Here is a 19,986-nt window from a genome sequence, read left to right on the forward strand (position 1 = left end):
TTCGGGGGAAAAATGTTGTTGTTAAGAATGAAGGGTCATCTGGCAAGGTTAGCGATCACTGGTTGATAAGAGATATCGAGGCTCTGGCAGGAAAAAGGAGGTGTGATTCAGATTTAGGCAATCCAGATGAAGTGAATCTCTTGATGAGTACACAAAGTTGCTTTTTTATTTAGACATGGTAACAGGTCCTTTTAGCCCATGAGCCTGTGACACTCAATTACATCCAATTGTCCTACAACCCTGGTACATTTTGAAGAGTGCACTTCATTGATTTTTTTTATTCTCACTGTATTGCACAGTCAGTTTCTTTACATTCATTATATGTTTTCACTTCTTTTTTGTTTACATATATACACTGTGTACAGTTTTTTCCACTACCAATAAGTGGTAATTATGCCTCGCCCACAGAAAAAAATAATTGCAGAGGTGTATGTGATATCATGCCAATAAATCTGAAGAGTATGAAATCTAAGAAATTGGAGCAAACAAGTTGTGATGTCTTCGATTATGTACAATTATCAAGGAGAAGGAAAAGAACAAGAGCATCCTCTTGTGGGAAACTAGGGAAGAAAGTGTAGAGACCTTTTGGTGAAGTTTCAGATAACTGGAAGGTGGGTAATCTTGTATTGTTATTTTAAAAGGGCATCAAAGACAAGCCAGCGAACTGCAGGCCATTGAACCTGATGTCAACTGTGGGAAATTTGCTCAATAGGTAGGGACTGATTAAAGTTAGTCAGCATTGCTTTGTGTGTGGAAAATTGTGACTCATGAATCTGGTAGTTTTTTTGAACATGTCACCAAGGGAATTGATAATGACAGGGTAGTGGATGTTATTGATATGATCAAAGGGTTTGATAGGATCCAGTATGGAAGGCTAGTCTGGAAGGTTAGGTCACATGGGATCCAAGGTGAGCTGGCCAATTGGATTCAAAACTGGTTTGGAGGAAGTAGTCAGAATGAAGGTTGCTTTTCTGATGGGAGGTCTGTAACTTGTAGTGTACTGCAGGGATTAGTCCTTAGTATACTGTTGTTTCTTATCTATGATCACAATTTAGATGACATGATCAGTAAATTTGCAGATGATACCAAATTTGCTGATATAGCAGACAGTGAGGAAGGACATCTAAGTTTACAACAGGATCAGAGGTCCAAGGGGGCCATAGCCAAAGAAAGGTTGAGTATGGCTGCCTAGAACATACAACATGGGTGGCCTGATAGTAGTTGCATAAAATCATGAAGGGCATGAATAAAGTGAATGTTCATAGTTTTTTTCCAAAGGTAGATATTTCTAGAACTAGAGCATAGGTTTCAAGTGAGGGGGATGGAACCTGAGGGGCACTTTTTCTCTCAGAAAACCTCAGCACGGTTGGAGTAATGGTTAATGCAGTGCCTTTACAGTGCTAGCAATTGGGACCAGACCTGGGTTCGAATCCAGCACTGTGAAAGTAGTTTGTACATTCTCCTCGTGTTTGCATGGATTTCCTCCCACCCTTCAAAAACATACCAGGATGTAGGTTAAAGGAGTGTAAATTTGGTGGCAAAGACTCATAGGGCCGAATTATAATGCTCTATGTCTAAATTTAGAAAAAACATTTAAATTTTAAAAAGTCTGTATCTAGCCAGCGGTAGCTATAGAATCAGGTATGATTTAAAAGATCAAAAGACATTTGGACAGGTATATGGAAAGGATATAATTAATCGAGAAAAAATTATGAAAAGTAACAAATTAATTTAAACAAATCAAAAGATGCTTACTCATGCACTTGGAGCTTTATTGGTGTACAGATACACTTTTCAAATTTCCTCAAAGATTTTATCTGTTTCCAGACATTCAAAATGTTTGTTAGAAGGGTACGGTCTTTTTCCTTTTCCACATTCAGAAGCACCTTTGCTTCCCTAAAAAATATAAAAGGTATGAATATCTAGTCTAACTTGTGATTCATAAATTTCTGTAGTACTGAGAGCTTCTGTTTGCTCTGATCATTTATTCCTAATCCATTTCCACTTGCCTTGTTAAATTTTAGGACCTTTCTCTATTGATCCAATTTTTTTATTTCACATCCAAGTAGATAAACTAAAAACTTGAGCAGTAAAAAGCACTGAAGCCTAAATTCCTCCATCACCTAAGCCAGGCACAATTTCGGGGCAAGGAGAAGTAATAGATTTGGTGGCAATGGCCGTACAATTTAAATAAATTTGTTCCTGTGTCTCATCAAAATATCAGGCAAGCTAAAGGAATAATTCAGGGTTTACCTTTTGGGCCAAATTAATTTGCTGATAACAAGTTCCAGAAACAAGTCTGAGGGAGGGGAGAATGAAGACCTTTGCAAATCATTTTTGTCAATTTCTGAACATCTCAAAATGTTAAATTGTTCAAGTTGTTATAAAGAAATGTGATATCCGATTTGTACAAAATATTCTCCCATAAACAACATTGGATAATTAACAAATTACAAACTCCAATGACTCCAATGATTCTCTGGAATACAATGGAAAAAATTAAATAATGATGCATTAGAATGTTGGAAGCAGAAATTAAATCTTCATAAAGAAAACACAGTGGAGAAGAACATAAGCTTTTGGAATACTTGCCGTATTTGTTTCTTTATGTCTTCAATCCTACTGATGTTCGCAGAATTTATTTCCAAGCTCATTATCACATTATTTAATGTTTGAAGCTAAGGAAAAATAGGTGGCTGTGTAAATTGAATATAGCTCTAAATTAATTAGATGAAACATTTTTCATTCCCAAATTATTTAACTTTCAGCTTGACTCGGTCCTCTGCATTTCAATGCAGAAGCACTTGAAGACCTGGACATAATGGACAGTGAATTGTCGAGATAATCACAGTTCATTCCATTTATTTTGTTTTCAGAACACAAAGATATTACAAGTAAACCATCTCTCTTTTAAATCAAACTATTAGCCTCATGTTTCCTATATAATTTGTTGTGCAGTGAGTCATAATACAGTGCTTTAACTGAATAAACTATTATTTCGTCAAAGATGAGATGTAATTTTAACCTAGCCTTTGAAGCAGGAAACTGACAAGATTTAATCATTCACCTTCTTTGCATCCCACACCATTTTATGTTCCTTCAATGATCATTTCCTCACACGTGTTGGCTCACGCACGCACGCGCGCACACACACACACACGCACGCACGCACGCACGCACGCACACACACACACACACACAACACACAGTGTAGAAAATCAGTAAGATCATTCTATACAACAGTGCATTTTCACAGAGTATCCTGAAGTTAATTAAATCATATCAGCTGGTGAATGATTTAATATTGTTGGTTTCCTGCTACGCAAATTAAGTTAAGCTTGAACCCATGAGCTATAAAAATTAGTTTTCTTTCCTTCTGCAATATTTTAGAACATTTCAGCTTTTCCTACACTTTGACTCATTTCTCAAAGGCTCATCCAATCAACACAGAAAAGAAAGTTTCATTTTGGCTCTACATTTCCGAAAACAATCTGACAACTCAATTACAGTTGGTGAAACAGGTGATAAGATGGTTAATGTAAATGCAGTGCAAATGCAAAACTTCAAATATGTTTTTGCATTTTTTGAACTGTGGAGGAACCATAGAAAACTACAGCACAGAAAATAGGCCATTCAGCTCTTCTAGTTGGTTTCAAAACATCATTCCTCTAGTCCCACTGACCTGCACCCATTCCTTAACCCTTCAGACCTCTCCCATCCATATATCTACCTAATTTATTCTTTAAACTTAAGAGCCCACATTTATCACATCAGATGGCAGCTCATTTCAAACTCCCACCACCCTCTGAGTAAAGATGTTCCCCTATCACCTTTCACCCTAAAGCCATGTCCTCTCCCAATATAAATAGAAAGAGCATACTTGCATTTACTCTGTTCCCCTTGTAGCGGTTCACTTGGAGGGTGTGGGAAGAATCAGCACTAACAGCTCCTGTCTTGTGACAGCTAGACACAACAGTCTCCTATCTGCTGGCAACTAGCCATTACAGCCACGAGACATACTGATTCAGCAGAATCCGTAGGTCTACTGAGAAGTCCTGGCCTACTCAATGTAGCTACATCATGAGGTCCTTAGTATTTCAGATGTCATAATGCCAGGTCACATGTTGTGTGTCTATATCAAGCCTGACAGCACACCAACAAATGCTTCTACTCTCTGGCTGACAACTTCAGATGTGGTCTTGTTATTCCTAACATTTCAACATGATGGTGTATGAGCACAAACATCATCTACCACACCCTCATAATTTTGTAAATCCCAATCCAATTTCCCCTCATTCTTCTATATTCCAAGGAATAAAGTCCCAACCTACTTAATCTTTCCCTGTAACTCAACTCCTGAAGACATGGCAACATCCCAGTAAATCTTCTCTGCACTCTCTCGATCTTACTGATATTCCTCCTGTATTTTGGACCAGAACTGCACACAATACTCCAAATTTGACCTCACCAATGTCTTATACTCGATACTTTGTTTATGAAGGCCAAGATCCCAAAAGTTTTCTTTACAACCCTATCTACCTGTGACACCACTTTCAGGGAATTATGTATCTGTATTCCAAGATCCCTTCATTCCTCTCCACTCCTCAGTGCCCTGCCATTTACTATGTCCTGCCTTGGTTTGTCCTTTGAAAAAGCAACACTTCACACTTGTCTGCATTAAATTCCATCTGCCATTTTCTGGCCCATTTTTCCAGTTGGCCCAGATCCCTCTGCAAGCTTTGAAAGCCTTTCTCACTGTCCACAACACATCCAATCTTAGTGTCATCCATATGAGAAATAAAGATCCATGGATAAATTTTAAAGGATATCAGATATTGAATGAAGAAATTGCAGGAGATCCACTAGGTAAGAGTAAAAGCAAGATGGTTTAATGCCATATGGCCAGGCAACAACCAGAATTTGAAAGAAGAATAATCTGTCAAAAGTGTTAAAGAAAAATTGAGAAGGATGAGAAGCAATAATGCACTACTGCCAAAGTGATGCAAGATTTCAATTTTACCTTGATTAGAGCTTTCAATGGTGTAGCAGGAGCAGGACCTAGATTGAAGAGGTTCAAATATGAAAGAGAGAAAGAACAGTACAATTTTGGGATGCACCATTAACAATTCTCATACTCCAGTCAATAAGCTGAACTGCAATAGGCTTCTATAAAATTTCAGATCCATAAAATGAAAGGAAATTTGGTGGAGCTGAAAGAATATTATTTAATGAATAGGAAACACTGGCTGACGGTTTTTGGAAAACTTTGAATAGAAGAAAAACAAAGAGCAATATTTTCTAAGACTTGATGAAGGCTTCAGACCCAAAACATCAACAATTCTTTTCCTCCCACTGATGCTGCTTAACCTGCTGAGTTTCTCCAAAAGGCTGGCTTTTGATCCAGATCCTAGTATCCACAATTTCTATGTGTCCTCAAGTAGATAAATGGAAATACATGTTAAAGACCAATGCTATTTTGCACAGTATGGAGTACAAGACACTAATTACATCAAAATTACAATGCTTTTAGTGACTCTGGCCACTCCATGAAAAGGGGAGATTAAATCCAACAGCCCTAAATCCTGATGCTGATAACAGTCATAGTGTCGTGGAGATTACAACACAGAAACAAGTCCTTCAGCCCACCATGGTCATACCAACCTTTTTGCCATCTACACTAATCCCATTTGCTACATTAGGTCTATTTCCTTCAATGCCTTACCTATTCAAGTTCTTTTCTAAATGTCTCTTAAGCATCGTGATTATATCTAATTCCACAACCTCCTCTAGAAGTGAGTTCATGTTCAAGTTTATTATCATCTGACTTAATATATACAACCAGGCGAATCCGTTTATCTGAACCACAATGCGCACACATATACACATAATACACAGCATGCAATTATCACAAATGTGCATAAAAATACAATAAAAAATAAATATGTACTAATACTTCAGAATAATTTACTCATTTCATTTATAAGAGACCCAAGATTACAGGATACTGTTCATCAATCTCACAGTCTGTGGGAAGAAGCTATTTCTCAATCCTTATTTAGATGTTCCTGTACCTCCTTCCTGATGATAGTAGGTCAGAGATACTCAATAATTCTTGGAGCCCTATTAAAGCAACGCTCCTGGTGAATGTCATCAATAGAGGAAAGGGAGCCCAGTGATTTTTATCTGCCATTTTAATGATACCACACAATGATGCAGCCAAACAGAACACTCTCAAATGTTCTCCTATAAAATGTTGTCAAGATTGTAGCCCTGCCCTCCTCAACCTCCTTAGGAAGTGTAGTCACTGCTATGCCATCCTGACTAATGAGGAAGTGTTATGAGTCCAGTATGTTGTCTGGCACACCAAGGAACTTTGTGCTCTCCACTCTCTCCAAAATAGAGCTTCATCTTCCTGAAGTCCACAATCATCTCCTTTCTCTTGTCCACAATATTTCTGATATCAACCACTCTCTGTGTAAAACCTTTCTCCTCAAATCCCCTTTAAAACTCTTTCATTTTACATTCATTTTATTTTTGTTATGCTATACCATGGCTAAAAGATTCTGACTATCTTCCTATCTAACTGTCTCATAATTTTATATAGCTCTATAGGTCCACCCCTCAATCTCCTTCACACTCGGGCAAACAGACCCAAACTATTCAATCTCTCTCCATTATTAAAATCCTCCAATCCAAGCAACATCTTGATGAATAGAGGTGAGAAAACATGATTATGAATGAGAAAGCACATCTGATACTGCATTTATTTCTACTTTGATGGGGAAAAATTCAGCTCTCCTAAGGAAACACTGTATGGAGAAGTTAAAAATTGTGTTTTTGTGGAGGACTCTTAACAAATGCATCATAACTAACATTGGCATGCGTACAAGTTCATTGCATTTCTGAGGCTTTTCTAATGAACTGAAATGGCAGGACATGATTGAGAAAATAGGAAATGAGGAAATACACTAAAACTGAACAATAAATGCTGCTGAAACAAATATCTGTGAGGAATAATATTTTCCCTAATAGGTGAAGTAAAACCTAAGAAATTAAAATGATAATGAGGTATTCTTGTTCAATAAGATATTCAAGTATTCCCTAATTTTAAGTCCATACAGGTCCTACTTTTCTCTTTAAAAAAATAATTGGTGACTTCCAGTTTGGAAAGACTTACTTCATTTTCAAATTGTTGGCATGACAATTTAAATATTTTGCAGTATGTCACCACTGCTACAAATGTATTCCAATTGTCTGTTAATCTGCTATCTTTAATCCAGCCTCTGCAAACTCCTGTATGTCAGCTGTTTATCTGTACCTTTGTTGTAATATGTCCAACCTCCAAAATATATTCTAAATAAGCTTTTGGCCTTATGATTATACTAAATGCGACAAAAGTGTCGCTTTTACACATGTTAATATCAAGTGAATCATCTTAAATGGTTTTATATGCAAGAGTAACTTCTACGAATGAAGTTCTACATAATGATATTATGATTATTCCCAACAGCTTTCCAATAATTATGACAGTACTCTGGGTTATTTTCAAGGTTGAAATTGATAAGAAATATTAACTCATAATTACTAATCGCCACTTACTTTCTCAATCAAGAGCTGAGTGATATTTTTTCCTTGTCTCTGTTGGTAATTGTCATGAAGTTGCATTAGCTTTGCAGCCAAAACATGTTCTCTGCTAAATAAAGGATGGTGCATAAAATGCAAATTTGCAATATTGATGTCCAACTGATAGATTTGAAAAGCGTCCTTAAAATTACCAGCTATATCAGTTACAAGCTCACTCACTATTGCCTGAAAAAACACAACACAAAACAGAATAATCTCAAGACTCAAGGATAAACATAAAAGTATTCTATTACCTTATTAAGGAAGCTCAATATGGAATAAAGTTTTAACATTTCATTAGCATGGGAGGAACTTGGAATCCACAAAGTGTTAGCTTGGTTCATTTGGTAACTGCTATCAGAGACGGAAAGCTGTAAGTTAAACCCCAAGTGCTTGGGTTCTGGGTGCAACCCATTGATGTTAAGTCCAATTAATTGGAGGTTTGACTAAGTTTCATATTCTGGGCAGCAAATGAATAATTTGCTACAGCTCATTCACTCTCAGTTCACTAAATGACTGGAGCTCCGCAGGTAGATTTGGCCAGTGAAAATTAGGGTTACTAGTCCAGCAGTGATAGTTCTCCAAGGTCAGGAAGAAGAAGAATGCCTTGATTCACTTTCAAAAACCAAACAGAGCTGAATTATAAATTCAAGTTTATTATCATGTGATTTTACAAGTAGCGTACAACCCATCCAAACAGCATTCTTCCATCCTCAGTGCAAAAACATGCAAGCACGCATCCAAACATAATGAACATACAGACAAATGATACACAGCAGTACGTCTAGACAGGAATAAATAAATATTGTTCAATAAATAGCAGAGTCTCAGAGGGCTTGTATGAGCAGTTCATTTATCGATCAGCTGCCCATGGGAAGAAGCTGTTTCTCATCCTTGTTGTTCTGGCACAAACTCGATTAGCTCTTTCCTGATGGAAGTACATAAAAGATGCTGTGTTTGGGATGGCAGGAGCCATCAATGATTTAAACAATTCCCCCAGAAGATCATGTTGATGGGGAGGTGGGGGTTGGTTGGAGACCCCAGTAATCCTCTTTGCCACTCTTTTGGTCCTATAGATTGATCTCCAATCCAATGCTCTACAGCAACTGCAGCATACTCTCGATAGAGCTCCTGTAGAAAGTTGACAGGATGGTGGCTGGTAGCCTTGCCCTCCTTCCTGACAAGTGATGTCATGTATCCAGAATAGGTCACTTCTTAAGTGGACTCCAAGAAATAACTCTTTACTCTCTCCACTACTGAGCTACTAATGTATAGTGGAGGGCAGTCATCCCTGGGCCTCCTAAAGTCCTTGATCATTTCCTTTGTCTTGTCCACATTAAGACTCAGGTTGCTATTCTCACACCATATCACAAACTTTTCCGCCTCTTCTCTGTTGTGTGACTCATACTGTTGCTGCTGAAGCCAACAACTGTTGTGTCTTCTACAAATTTGATGTCTCTGCTGGAGCTTGATCTGGTGTTGCAGTCATGAGTCAGTAGCATGAACAGGAGCGGGCTGAGCACACAGCCGTGAGGTGCACTAGTGCACAGTGTGACAGTTTCGACATTCTGCTACAGACATAGACAGACTGTGGTCTTTCCTCTCGGAAGTTCAGAATCCATTTACAGAGAGGGGTGTTGAGTCTCAGCAAGTCAGCTTTTCTACATGGCTCTGGGGAATGATCATATTAAATGCCGAGCTGAAGTTGATGAACAGAAGCCTGGTGTATGAGGTGTCATTCTCAGGTGGATTAGGACAGAATGGAAGGTCAAAGCTGTATCATCATCAAAGGAACAGTTCCATCTGTAGGCAAATTGAAATGAGTCCAGTTTCTCTGAGAGATGTGCTCTGATGCTTTTCATCAACAGATGGCTTGAAGCATTGCATAATGGTGGAGGTCTGAGTCACAGGGCAGTTGTCATTGAGACCTGTTACTGTCGCCCTCCCACGACACATATTCCAGTGTAAAATACTTCATGTTGCGCAAAATCAGCTAACCAATATTTACAGATACTATCCTCCACCATCAGACTCCTAAATAACAAACTCAATCAGAAACTCATTTAAGGGCTCTTACTTTGCACATTATTTATTATTGAATATTTATTTTCTGTATTGCATAGTCAGTTTGTTTGCACTTCTGCCTTTGTTTACATTTCTCTCTTTAGTATATGCAGCTTTTCTTGAGTACAGATTTTTGCACTACAGATAAGTAGAAATTGTACCTGGCCCACAGGAATCTCAGGATTATATGTGAAGTCATACACATACACATGGAACTTTGAACCAGGCCTTCAGTATAATAATCCACCAATCTAAGAGAAACACAAACCCCGACCAATATGATCACTAATATACTGACGTTAAATGAATTTTCAAAACAACATTTATTTGTTACATATGTCCTGTAATTTTAAATCTGTATCACCAGAAAAGGAAATAATCACATGCCTTCCTGTATACAGTCTCCAGACCTGGCTCAGGGTCGTCTACAACTTGATCTGATGATAGATGTTTACAATTCCAGGGAAACTTAATTGGATCTGGTAATGCTATTATATTTCCATCTTCCCCAAACCAGCCTTTGTTCTGTTCATAAATAAAGCAAAAAACATTTTAATTTCCCTCTTTACAATAAATAAACACAACTTCCAATCTTCCCCAAAAGTGCTACATAAAATCAATAAAGTTAGGTTTGATATTCTAAATTTTCAGTTCCTGATTTTTTTAAATGATGGTGAATGTCAATGTCTTTGAGGTGAATATCCAAAGTTTTAAATCATTTGTTGGAAGTTAGTAGTCAGATTGTAAAATATTAATGAATAAAGAGTCAAAATTCATTGTCAAACCATACACTTAAATGCATAGTTACCTCAAATGTCACAAAAATATATAAACAGACCCAGGTCCTTTGGTTTCTTCCCACATCCTAAAATTTCCCCAAGTGTAGGGAAGCGATAGACTTGAAGGATGGGACAGTTCAAGGAATTAAATAGATTATTTCTTTATTTTCTGAATGTTATCTCCCAATCAGCTAAAACTGTTGTCCATCTATATAATCCAGTGAATTGTGTAACAACTTATTAATCTTATTCTTGAGAAGAACCATTGTGGTTTAGTTTGTAATTTTCAATTGATTTCTCCTGAGTCCTGGGAACAGAAATAGATAATTTATCAACTTACCTCTTGCACAAGAAAGCGATTTTCCATTTTGTTAATATTTTTTTCCAAAACCTCTGGTTTCTGACTGACATAAAAGCCTTCATCTTTCAAGATACGAGGTGCAAAGTTTCTTGGAAGTTTGCTACTTACAGGTACTAAAGAAAATAAGGATTTGATATGCCTTCCAAATTTTTTGATGAAGAATAATAATTATTTTTCATGGTTAAACAAGTGTATTAAAATGTCAATTAAATATTATTCATTTACATAATAATACTATACAAAATTAAAACAATTTTTTATTATACCTTGTGATGTAGTCGGGATGAACAGATTTTTATTCTTTTCTCTCTGTAAGTTATAGTGCTCATATTCAGCAGGTACCCTTTCAGTTAACTGTTCATTTATACAAAAGTCAAATTTGACCATTTCTTCTGACATACTACTGGTAATTTCAATTTCATTCTCCAGCACTTCCTGAGGTAAAACAAAGGAACTTATTTTAAATGTAAAATCAGTATTTATTATTCATGACAATTAAAATGCATTCTTAATGTCAAAACGATGAAAGTAATAAGAAACTGAATGAAAGTAATAACTAACACCAGAATTTAAGTCAAGCTATATTATATTCAGTTCAGGTATACGATATTTAAACAATGAAAGAGTAAATTTCAATAGACCATAAAGTTGTTGTTTATCTATTGTCACCGACTAAGTGCAAAGGAAATGGAATTCACTGGAAATATATCTCACTCAGAATTATCAAAGCATGCATATTTCCGGTTTCTGGCAATGCATTCAGTGGATATAGTATACTTGGATTTCAAGAAGGTGTTTGATAAAGTGCTGCATACAAGACTTCTGTACTGTACAAGAAAGATGCACAGAGTATGTGTAATGCATTGGCATGGATAGAGTAATAATTTAACAATAGAAGGTAGAGAGTGGGTATAATTTAAATTTAAACATATAGCACAAAAAAAAGATCACTTCAGCCCACGAGTCCTGCCACCCAATTTACACTCCTTTAACCTACACCCATGATACATTTTGAATGTGGGAGGAATCCGGAGCCCCAAGAAAACCCATGCAGACAAGGTGAGAACATATAAACTCCTTACAGACAGTGCAGGATTCAAACCCTGGTCAAGTCCCTATCACTGGCACTGTAAAGGTGTTGCGCAAACTACAATGCCAACCATGCCACTTATAAATGGGTGCTTTTCTGGTTAACAACTAGTGGTGACCAGATTGCTGCAGGGATTGGTACCAGACCTAGAAAATATTGACAATGTACATAAATGATTTGGAGGAGATGACCAAAGGCAGAATATCCAACTTTACAGATGACACTAATTGAGTGGAAAAGCAAAATCTGTAGAGGACACAGTGAATCTGCAGAGAAATACAGATAGGTTAAGTGATTGCGCAAGGGTCTGCCAGATAGAGTGGGAAACAACATTGGGAAATGTGAGGTCATAGACTTTGGAGGGGAAATAGTAAATCAAATTACTTTTTGAAACGGTGGAAAATTTCAGCATGCAGTTGAGCAGAGAGACCTGGATGTACTCATATAAGAATCGTAAAAGGATAGTTTGCAGGTACAGCAAATAATCAAAAGTGGCACATGGGATGTTGGCTTTCATTGCTAAAGGGATTGAATTTTAGAGCAGGGAGGGTCTGCTGCTACAGAGCAAGGTAGTGATGAGGCTGGATCTTGAGTACTGTGTGAAATTCTGGTCTCATAACTTCAGAAAGGATATACTGTACTGGCTTTGGAGGCAGTGTAGAGGAGGTTCACTGGGTTGATTCCATAAATGAGGGAGTTCACTTTAGAGGAGAGAGCTGGTAGCCTGGGACTATACCCACTGGAGTTTTTTTTTTAAGGGTCTTGTCACAACATATAAATTTATGAAAAGGCCAAGATAGAAGCAGGGAAGTTGATTTCAATGGCAAATGAGCCCATAACTTGGAGGCATAGCCTCAAGATTTGGAGAGCAAACTTAGTACAGAAATGAAGCAGAGCTGCTATTCCCAGGGAATAGTGAATCTGTTGAATTCTCTGCCCATTGCAGTAGTAGAGTCTGGTTAAATATTGAAAATATCAATAGATTTTGAATAATAGAATTAAGGTGTTATGTGTACACTCACACAATTAAAAGTAAGAGATGTGATGCTTTCTCATCCTTTCCTTCTATTAGACTAACATGGCTACTGACATGTTATATATATATTTTATATATATGGAAGGATGAAATCATGACATGGGTGTCATGATGTCCAGCAGACGGCGGACTTATACCCAACATGGGTTGTTGGAAAACAGGTAAATGGAGCTGAATCTAAGGCCAGATCAACCATGATCTTATTGAATGGCAGTACAGATTCAATAAACAAGTTGACTTATTCCTGCTCCTCTTTATGTTCCTATGAGTATTTGCAAATATTTTCAATCTCTCCCTGCTACCTGTAGAAGTACTTCAAAATGGCCATGATCATCCTAGTGCTGAGGAAGAACATAATGACTTCTGTCTGGTGGCTCTGACATTCATCATAAAATGCTTCAAGAAAATGGCCATGGCTCACATTAACTCCAACCTCGCATCAGTCTTGGGCCATATCAATAGGCCTACCGAAGTTTCAGTTCCCATGTTTTCTTTTAACCAACCAGGGTCCCATTCTCAGTGCTTCCTTTCAACTTATCTGTTTGATGGGAAATGCATTATAATACTGTGTAACAAAAAAGTGTTAAAAATATAAATATAATGCTAATTATCTGCTGATCTTGCACCAAAGTCCTGAGCATGCTGGGTTTACAAAATTTTATTGTTGTGGCAAGAGGAGGGAAAAGAAATAAAAATGGAAAAGGACTAAAGGAACAGACACCATATATACTCATGTAATGGTTGAATTTTTTGGACCACTGGGTACAACTCGGTGTCCTTGATCATTGAGTACACCAGGGGCCTGACCCGGGAATACAGTACTTGCAGCATGTCGTCCTCTGATCGAACAATAGTAGAGGAGGCTTGCAGGAACAATTCAAAGCAAAGCAGCCAGAGTTCAAACCTGTTGGATGAGTCAGGCGATTGTGGGTAGAGGTCCAGCTTTTCTGGCTTCATAATCTGCTCCATTATCAAAAAATTGTTGTAAATAAAATTGAGTCACCATCAATAACTTCAAAGACAAGAAGTTTGTAGAGAAACGGATAGGATTTTATTCACATCAATGGAGGTATGTCCATGCTGGTCGATTGTCCTGGACTGAGGAGAAGCAGTGGCACAGTCGCCTTTATTCAGGGGTCAGTGGGAGGAGACTCAGGCACTGTCAGAAAGGGATGTGTCCTAACATAGCCAATCATAAACACAGTGGTTTACTACACGAACCATATCTGCTCACATCACAAATGTTTTAACCACAATTTCACTTTCAGGACTATGGAATCTTTTTTTTTACTAAAATTTTGTTTTTAACGCATTCAATGCGTCTTAAGCCACAAATTATCAAAATAAATAATGGCAATAAAAATAATTATTGGTACTGTTTTTATTCACGGTATGCATGCAAAACAGTGAAGTAAGCATTTACTGTAATAAGGCTTGAAAACACTAAAGTTCATTTAATATCTTTTGCATGATAATCATCAGGATAAATGATGTCACCATACAGAACCTCTTCATCATCTTCATCCGTGCTGTCTGCAGTTCTTCATCATCCCAGTCATCCCATATGCAATAGTCTTCTGTACCATCCAATGCATTTGAACTTCTTCATTTGTTGAATGATGTCAGTTTTTATTTCCTTCCATGAATCAATGATCCAGTCACAGATCTGACACAGTGTATGTTTTTTCTCCTTCACATATCCAGTTACTCCTCCTCATTCCCATCATATCCATAAAGAGTCTATTGATATTAACATCCTTTGATTGCAAAACACTTGCAAGTTCTTTGGGAATTACAGCCATGTGAGTGGTCTCTAATCAGAGATCATCAACAACATTCTTCTCTAAACTGATCACAGAGGAGCAAACTCTTTTTTTTTTGCATAGACCACCAGAGATCACAACTTCTAAACTTCCTTTATCCTTTTACTACATTCGCCTTCATCTATCCAGACTTTATGGATGTGCATGGTTGACAATTTCTTTTGGCAATTTCTCCTTTGGCCAAGTTTTTATCTTCAAAACTATCATCAGCTTTAATTTAGTATCATCAGCCATACAAGAAAGAGCCAAAGTAAGCCTACTTTTGTCATGACCACTGGTCTTCATCAATATTGTTTTTTATATTTTTTGGTTAACTTTATAATTCTCTGGCATGTCAAGTCTAAATGGTGCTTCATCCATGTTTCCAATGCATAATAACTTGTAGCTTTCCTTCTTCCAATGCCTGATTACAAACTATAATATTTTATCATCCAGATCAGCAGGCTGCTTTTGTGAAATCTTAGTTCTGTGCCAAAGTGCAAAGTCATACCTCCTCATGAACATGGTCCACCAACTAGCACTTCCTGTAAAATCCAAAATTCTTTTCTTCCTTGATTTCTTTTGTGCATGGACTTAAATGGCACCATGAGTAACACATTTTCCTCCTTGCCAATTTTCAATCACCCATTCAGAAACTTTTTTCCCTCAATTATGGCCACTTGCTAGATTTACCTCTCTCAGCTCACTTTCTTTTCGGCATTGCTTGTTTGATATCTTTCTCCAGTCCCTCACAAGTTTCTCTGATACACATATTGCTCTTGTTGCTTCACAGTTATTTGTCTTCTCAACAATTTTAACAACATGGAGTTTAAATACTGCTGTATATTTGTTGTATTTTCTGGCAGACATTTTGAAACAAAATGGAGGCAGAGTATTGAAATCACGGGTGCTGTATTCAAGCCGAACTGCAAAGAGAAGCTGTGACCCTTCCTTACGCTGATGTATTTTTACATTTTCAAATCAAATTTTTTTACATGCAATATTTGGGCCAGAAAAAAGGGGGGTGGGATCAAATTTTACATGGGCCATAGGAAAACATGTAATTTCTGGACAAAAAAGGGGAGGGGGTCAACTATTAACCGACGATTACATGAGTAAAAATGGTAATTAACACTGCTGTGAGATTTAATAGAGGCGATCAAATCCTGCTTATATATTTAACTCATACTTGATCCTTTGCAGTATTATGCAAACAATAACATTTCTATATCATTTCATATCACTAATATCTTTAAAGAAAGTTCCCATACATTTCCTTGGTCCCTGATGCAGTCTTTGCTTCAATCAACATCTTCTCCCCATTCCCCACGCATTAGGTCAGATGAGCCACGTTAATTTGGTCTACCTCTTCCCTTCCCATTCCTTCACTATAAACTGTTGCCAAGGTTTCAAAATAAACATGACATTTTTTGTTGTTAATAACTTAACCCTTTGTTTTCTTGTTTACTTCTCATTACCTCCAATCCAGTGAGTTGAAATGCAAGGGACAAATCTTTCAGTTGTGCTTTTTCATGTCCTTGTATCACGGAATTAGGTGACTCATCCAAAGCAGAAGTAAAAAACTGAGTTCCTTCATCTGACTCTATATTCTGAAATTGTGCAAAATAATGAAAACCCATTCTATAAAATCCTAATTATGTTTTAATATTACATCTTCATTCTTCAATAAAAAAATACATAAAAATATTCTTTTTTAATAGCAGTATTAAAATACTAAAGCATAATATCGAGTTAATAGGCTATCCTCAAAACATTCAATAAATTTTAGCGGCACAATGATGCCAATTAATGTAGTTTTCCTCAAAGTTAACCAGAACATAGAGTAAACTTGTCAGATAGCATCTGTGGAAAGAAAAATAGTCAATGTTTCAATTCTATGACCCTTTATCACAAGTGGCAGTGTTTATATTGAAGAAACCAAGAAGAAAAACAAGGTGAAAATCTGGATGATTTGAATGGTAAAATTATTGCCAACTTAAACAAAAGGAACAGGAGAAAATTGGCAAAGGTTAGGAGTAATCCAAAGGACATGTTTAAAAGAATGAGACATGACCATATTGAGACATATTTTACCCTTAATGGGATGAGACATGACCATATTGAGACATATTTTACTCTTAATGGGATTTATTCAATGTAGCTGTCAAGATTTTTTCACCAGTGGGAGAACCTTGAACAAGGGGATATAATTACAAGGGGATATAATTACAAGGCTAAAGAGTGTTAATTTAAAACTTCTGTAAATAGGACCTTCTCATATAAGGTATTAGATCTCTCAAATTCTTTACCCCATAAAGTTATGGAGGCAAAATCATTTGAGTATTTAAAAAGGAAATTGATATTTTATTGAAATATTGGGGAATTATCTCTGGAGAACTGGTATAGAAGAGATTAGAGACAGGTCAGCCATGATCACACTGAATGGTGGGGAAGTTTGAGGGGCCAAGTGGCTCCAAATGTTTTAAGTTCTTGTGTTATTATCTCATAGCTATGATTCCATTCTTTGTTTTCATTGAATGAAGATCCTAATGAAGTTTGGAAGTGAATGGCCCTGATCAAACTCAAACTGTACATGGGTTAGTAGGTTACTAATGCATAGGTGCCACTTGATGGCATTGTCAATCTCAACTTCCATCACTTTGCTATTGGTTGACTCTAGAGTAATAAAGGAGAAATTAATAGGTTGTATTTGCCTTGCTTCATCAGGACAAAATGTACTGGACAATTCTCCACATTGTTGTTTAAATGCAAATATTGTTATCTGCACAGGAGAAGCTTGGGTAGAGGTGTGGAGTATGTTTTCAGACTAAGGCTGACTAAGGATGTTGTGGGTCTTTTCTGTATCCTGTGAACTCAGCATTTCTTGAAAACTGAATCACCTGAATATTGTGAGGTCCTATATACATTCAAAATTAATTTTCTGTAGCCAAGTTCTCATTGCCACTGTAGTTTAAACCATGCTGAAGGAATTAACAGGACAGATTGGGAGGGGATCACTCCAACAATTATCAGTACTAATCAACAGTATAGGCAATACACATTGTAGTTGCTCAGAAAAAAAAGATCTTGGACTCATTTTTCTAAGAAAACTAGATGCTGTTTGTTACAAGACTATAATCCAAGAGCATTGTCATGAGGAGGACTTCATTGGAGTTAATTTTCTCTTCACCCTCATTGCTATATTAGGATTGCCAGAAAATTGCATCTTTTCTAACCTTGGCACTGATATTACAAAGGAGTTCAGTTTTTGTCCCGATTGGATGCAGACTGGAGACTTTTTCCCCAAAGTCAACATAAAGGTCTTATTTGGCACAGTTATAGCTTCCAGTGTGATGGTGCATGAGGTGTTGACTGCTGCATCCAGGTCCATTTTAGAATGAATTAAGAGGTCATAAGAAGTTCAAAAATCCCATACTAATAGATCAGACTGGAGCATTTTTGACAGCAATGGTCACCCCATGAAGAGGCTGACTTGCCCTTCCAGAAGAACATGCAGCCATTGCCTTGTACATTGAGCAGGCCATCCCCTGGTTGTCTCATCTCACTTAGATGTGATATCAAAGCATCTGAATTCCTGTGCAGTGGGTCTTTCACTTATGGTACTATTTATGAGCATCTTAATGTTCCAGGTCCTAAACTTCATATTAAGTAGAAGATGCTTGTGCATAAATTAATTTAAACACAAAATGATACATGGTCCTGACAAGATGGTAAGGGGAATAAATTATCTACTGCAGGAATATTAACGCACGAATGTACACACTCCCTTGCCTCCTCCTTGTTCCCTTATCCACCCATATTCAGTCAATCTTTTCTATCTCTGAGTCTCTTTACCTTCAATGTTCTTTCTGACGGTCACCCCTCCTTTTTCCTTTTGTCTTCTGCTGTGCAATTTCCCCGTTTTCTTTAGCTTCACCTTGTTTCATCCTGACTCTTTCCCACATCCTATTTTAATTGCCTGAAAAGCCATATTTAAGCAGTATTCCCTCCCCAAAAGGCTGTAGTAATATGCAGGGTGCTTGATGGAGGTCAGCAAGAGAGTGCTACGATGGGCCATGGGAGGAGAGGGGGGGAGGTCTGCTATGGGAAGCAGGGCAGGGGAGTAAGCTCATAGAGGGAATGCTGACCTGTTGTCCTTTTTTTTTCCTCAACTTTCTCACATCTTTACCACTTAAACCCTTTCTATTTTTGCCTCCAAGATCCCTGGCTGCCTTGCGTATACCAAACCATTAATGCAACCATTCCCTAAAACCAACTGCACACAGGCCAAAAATCTCATCCAGAGTCAAAAGATCACAGTCTTCCATCACTCAGACTAAATTAAAATTTGCAGGGCCTGCCAGCTGTGCTTCTTTTAGACAATGTGGCCCCTCTGTCTCCAGCACTGCCTCTAAACCCAAAGGACTCCCCTATTCCCCCTCCCCCAAAAAAACTTACTTCAAATCTATAGATCTTCTCTCACTTGTGCTCCATTTAAATCTAGAGGGCCTCTGCCTTAGGTGTCATATATAAACTAATGGGGCATATGTCTCTTTTAAACCTATGTGACCAGAATCTTTAGTTCTATCCCAAATGGCTACTACTCCTGACTTTCAATATATTTTTAAACTATGAAATGTCCATCTCCTGTAAACTCTCTGCATGAAAAAAGATATTATGCAGTTGCAAATCCAGATTTTAAAAATTTCTCTTCATTGATATAATTATCTTTATTGTGATCTTCCTCCTCTTCAGCTGAGTATTGGGCATTAACACTTTGGAACTAAAACAGACCACTTGATTCTTGGCAAGAATGCCAGGGTGAAACTTCTAATGTCTTTGTGAAGCAAGCACATCAGCATTTCTGCTTCCTTGGGAGTCTGCAGAGGTTTGGTATGACATCAGAAACCTTGTCAAACTTCTGCGTATGTGTTGTGAAAAGTGTGCTGACCAGCTGCATCACAGCCACGTATGGTATTCACCTCTGAGCAGAAAGCCCTGCCACAGGTAGTGGACATAGCCCAGTACATCACAGGAAAAACTCTCCCCACCATCTTGAAAATATACATTGAACACTGCTGTTGGAGAGCAGCACAAACATCAAAGATCTCCAACATCCAGGACTTGCTCTGTTCTTGCTACTGTGATCAGGAAAGAGGTACAGGTTCCACAAGACTTGAACCACCAGGTTCAGGAACAGTTGCTACCATTAGACACCTAAACAACCAACT

The 19,986-nt window shown here is 37.5% G+C and overlaps 1 protein-coding gene across 27 annotated transcripts in view; it reads right to left on the minus strand.

Annotated features, from left to right (window-relative positions):
- LOC138744384 (protein CC2D2B-like) overlaps positions 1 to 19,986 on the minus strand; it is a 127,610-nt gene that overhangs the window by 86,848 nt on the left and 20,776 nt on the right. For 23 of the 27 annotated variants that reach the window (XR_011345467.1, XR_011345466.1, XM_069900470.1 and 20 more), the window contains 7 exons: positions 16,234 to 16,365; positions 11,094 to 11,262; positions 10,807 to 10,940; positions 10,075 to 10,212; positions 7,600 to 7,809; positions 2,593 to 2,678; positions 1,756 to 1,896 (listed from right to left, as the gene is read on the minus strand). Coding sequence is in view for 25 of the 27 variants with exons in the window: in XM_069900470.1 (XP_069756571.1) it covers positions 1,756 to 1,896; positions 2,593 to 2,678; positions 7,600 to 7,809; positions 10,075 to 10,212; positions 10,807 to 10,940; positions 11,094 to 11,262; positions 16,234 to 16,365 (1,010 nt within the window). In the remaining 2 variants the exon portion in view is untranslated. Of the gene's footprint in view, positions 1 to 1,755; positions 1,897 to 2,592; positions 2,679 to 3,880; positions 4,051 to 5,020; positions 5,059 to 7,599; positions 7,810 to 9,848; positions 9,916 to 10,074; positions 10,213 to 10,806; positions 10,941 to 11,093; positions 11,263 to 16,233; positions 16,366 to 19,986 lie in introns of those variants that run through there. The other 4 variants (XM_069900477.1, XM_069900479.1, XM_069900481.1 and 1 more) reach the window with 4 other exon arrangements.

The sequence above is a fragment of the Narcine bancroftii genome, chromosome 10, assembly GCF_036971445.1.
Source record: "Narcine bancroftii isolate sNarBan1 chromosome 10, sNarBan1.hap1, whole genome shotgun sequence".
Taxonomy (NCBI): Eukaryota; Metazoa; Chordata; class Chondrichthyes; order Torpediniformes; family Narcinidae; genus Narcine; species Narcine bancroftii.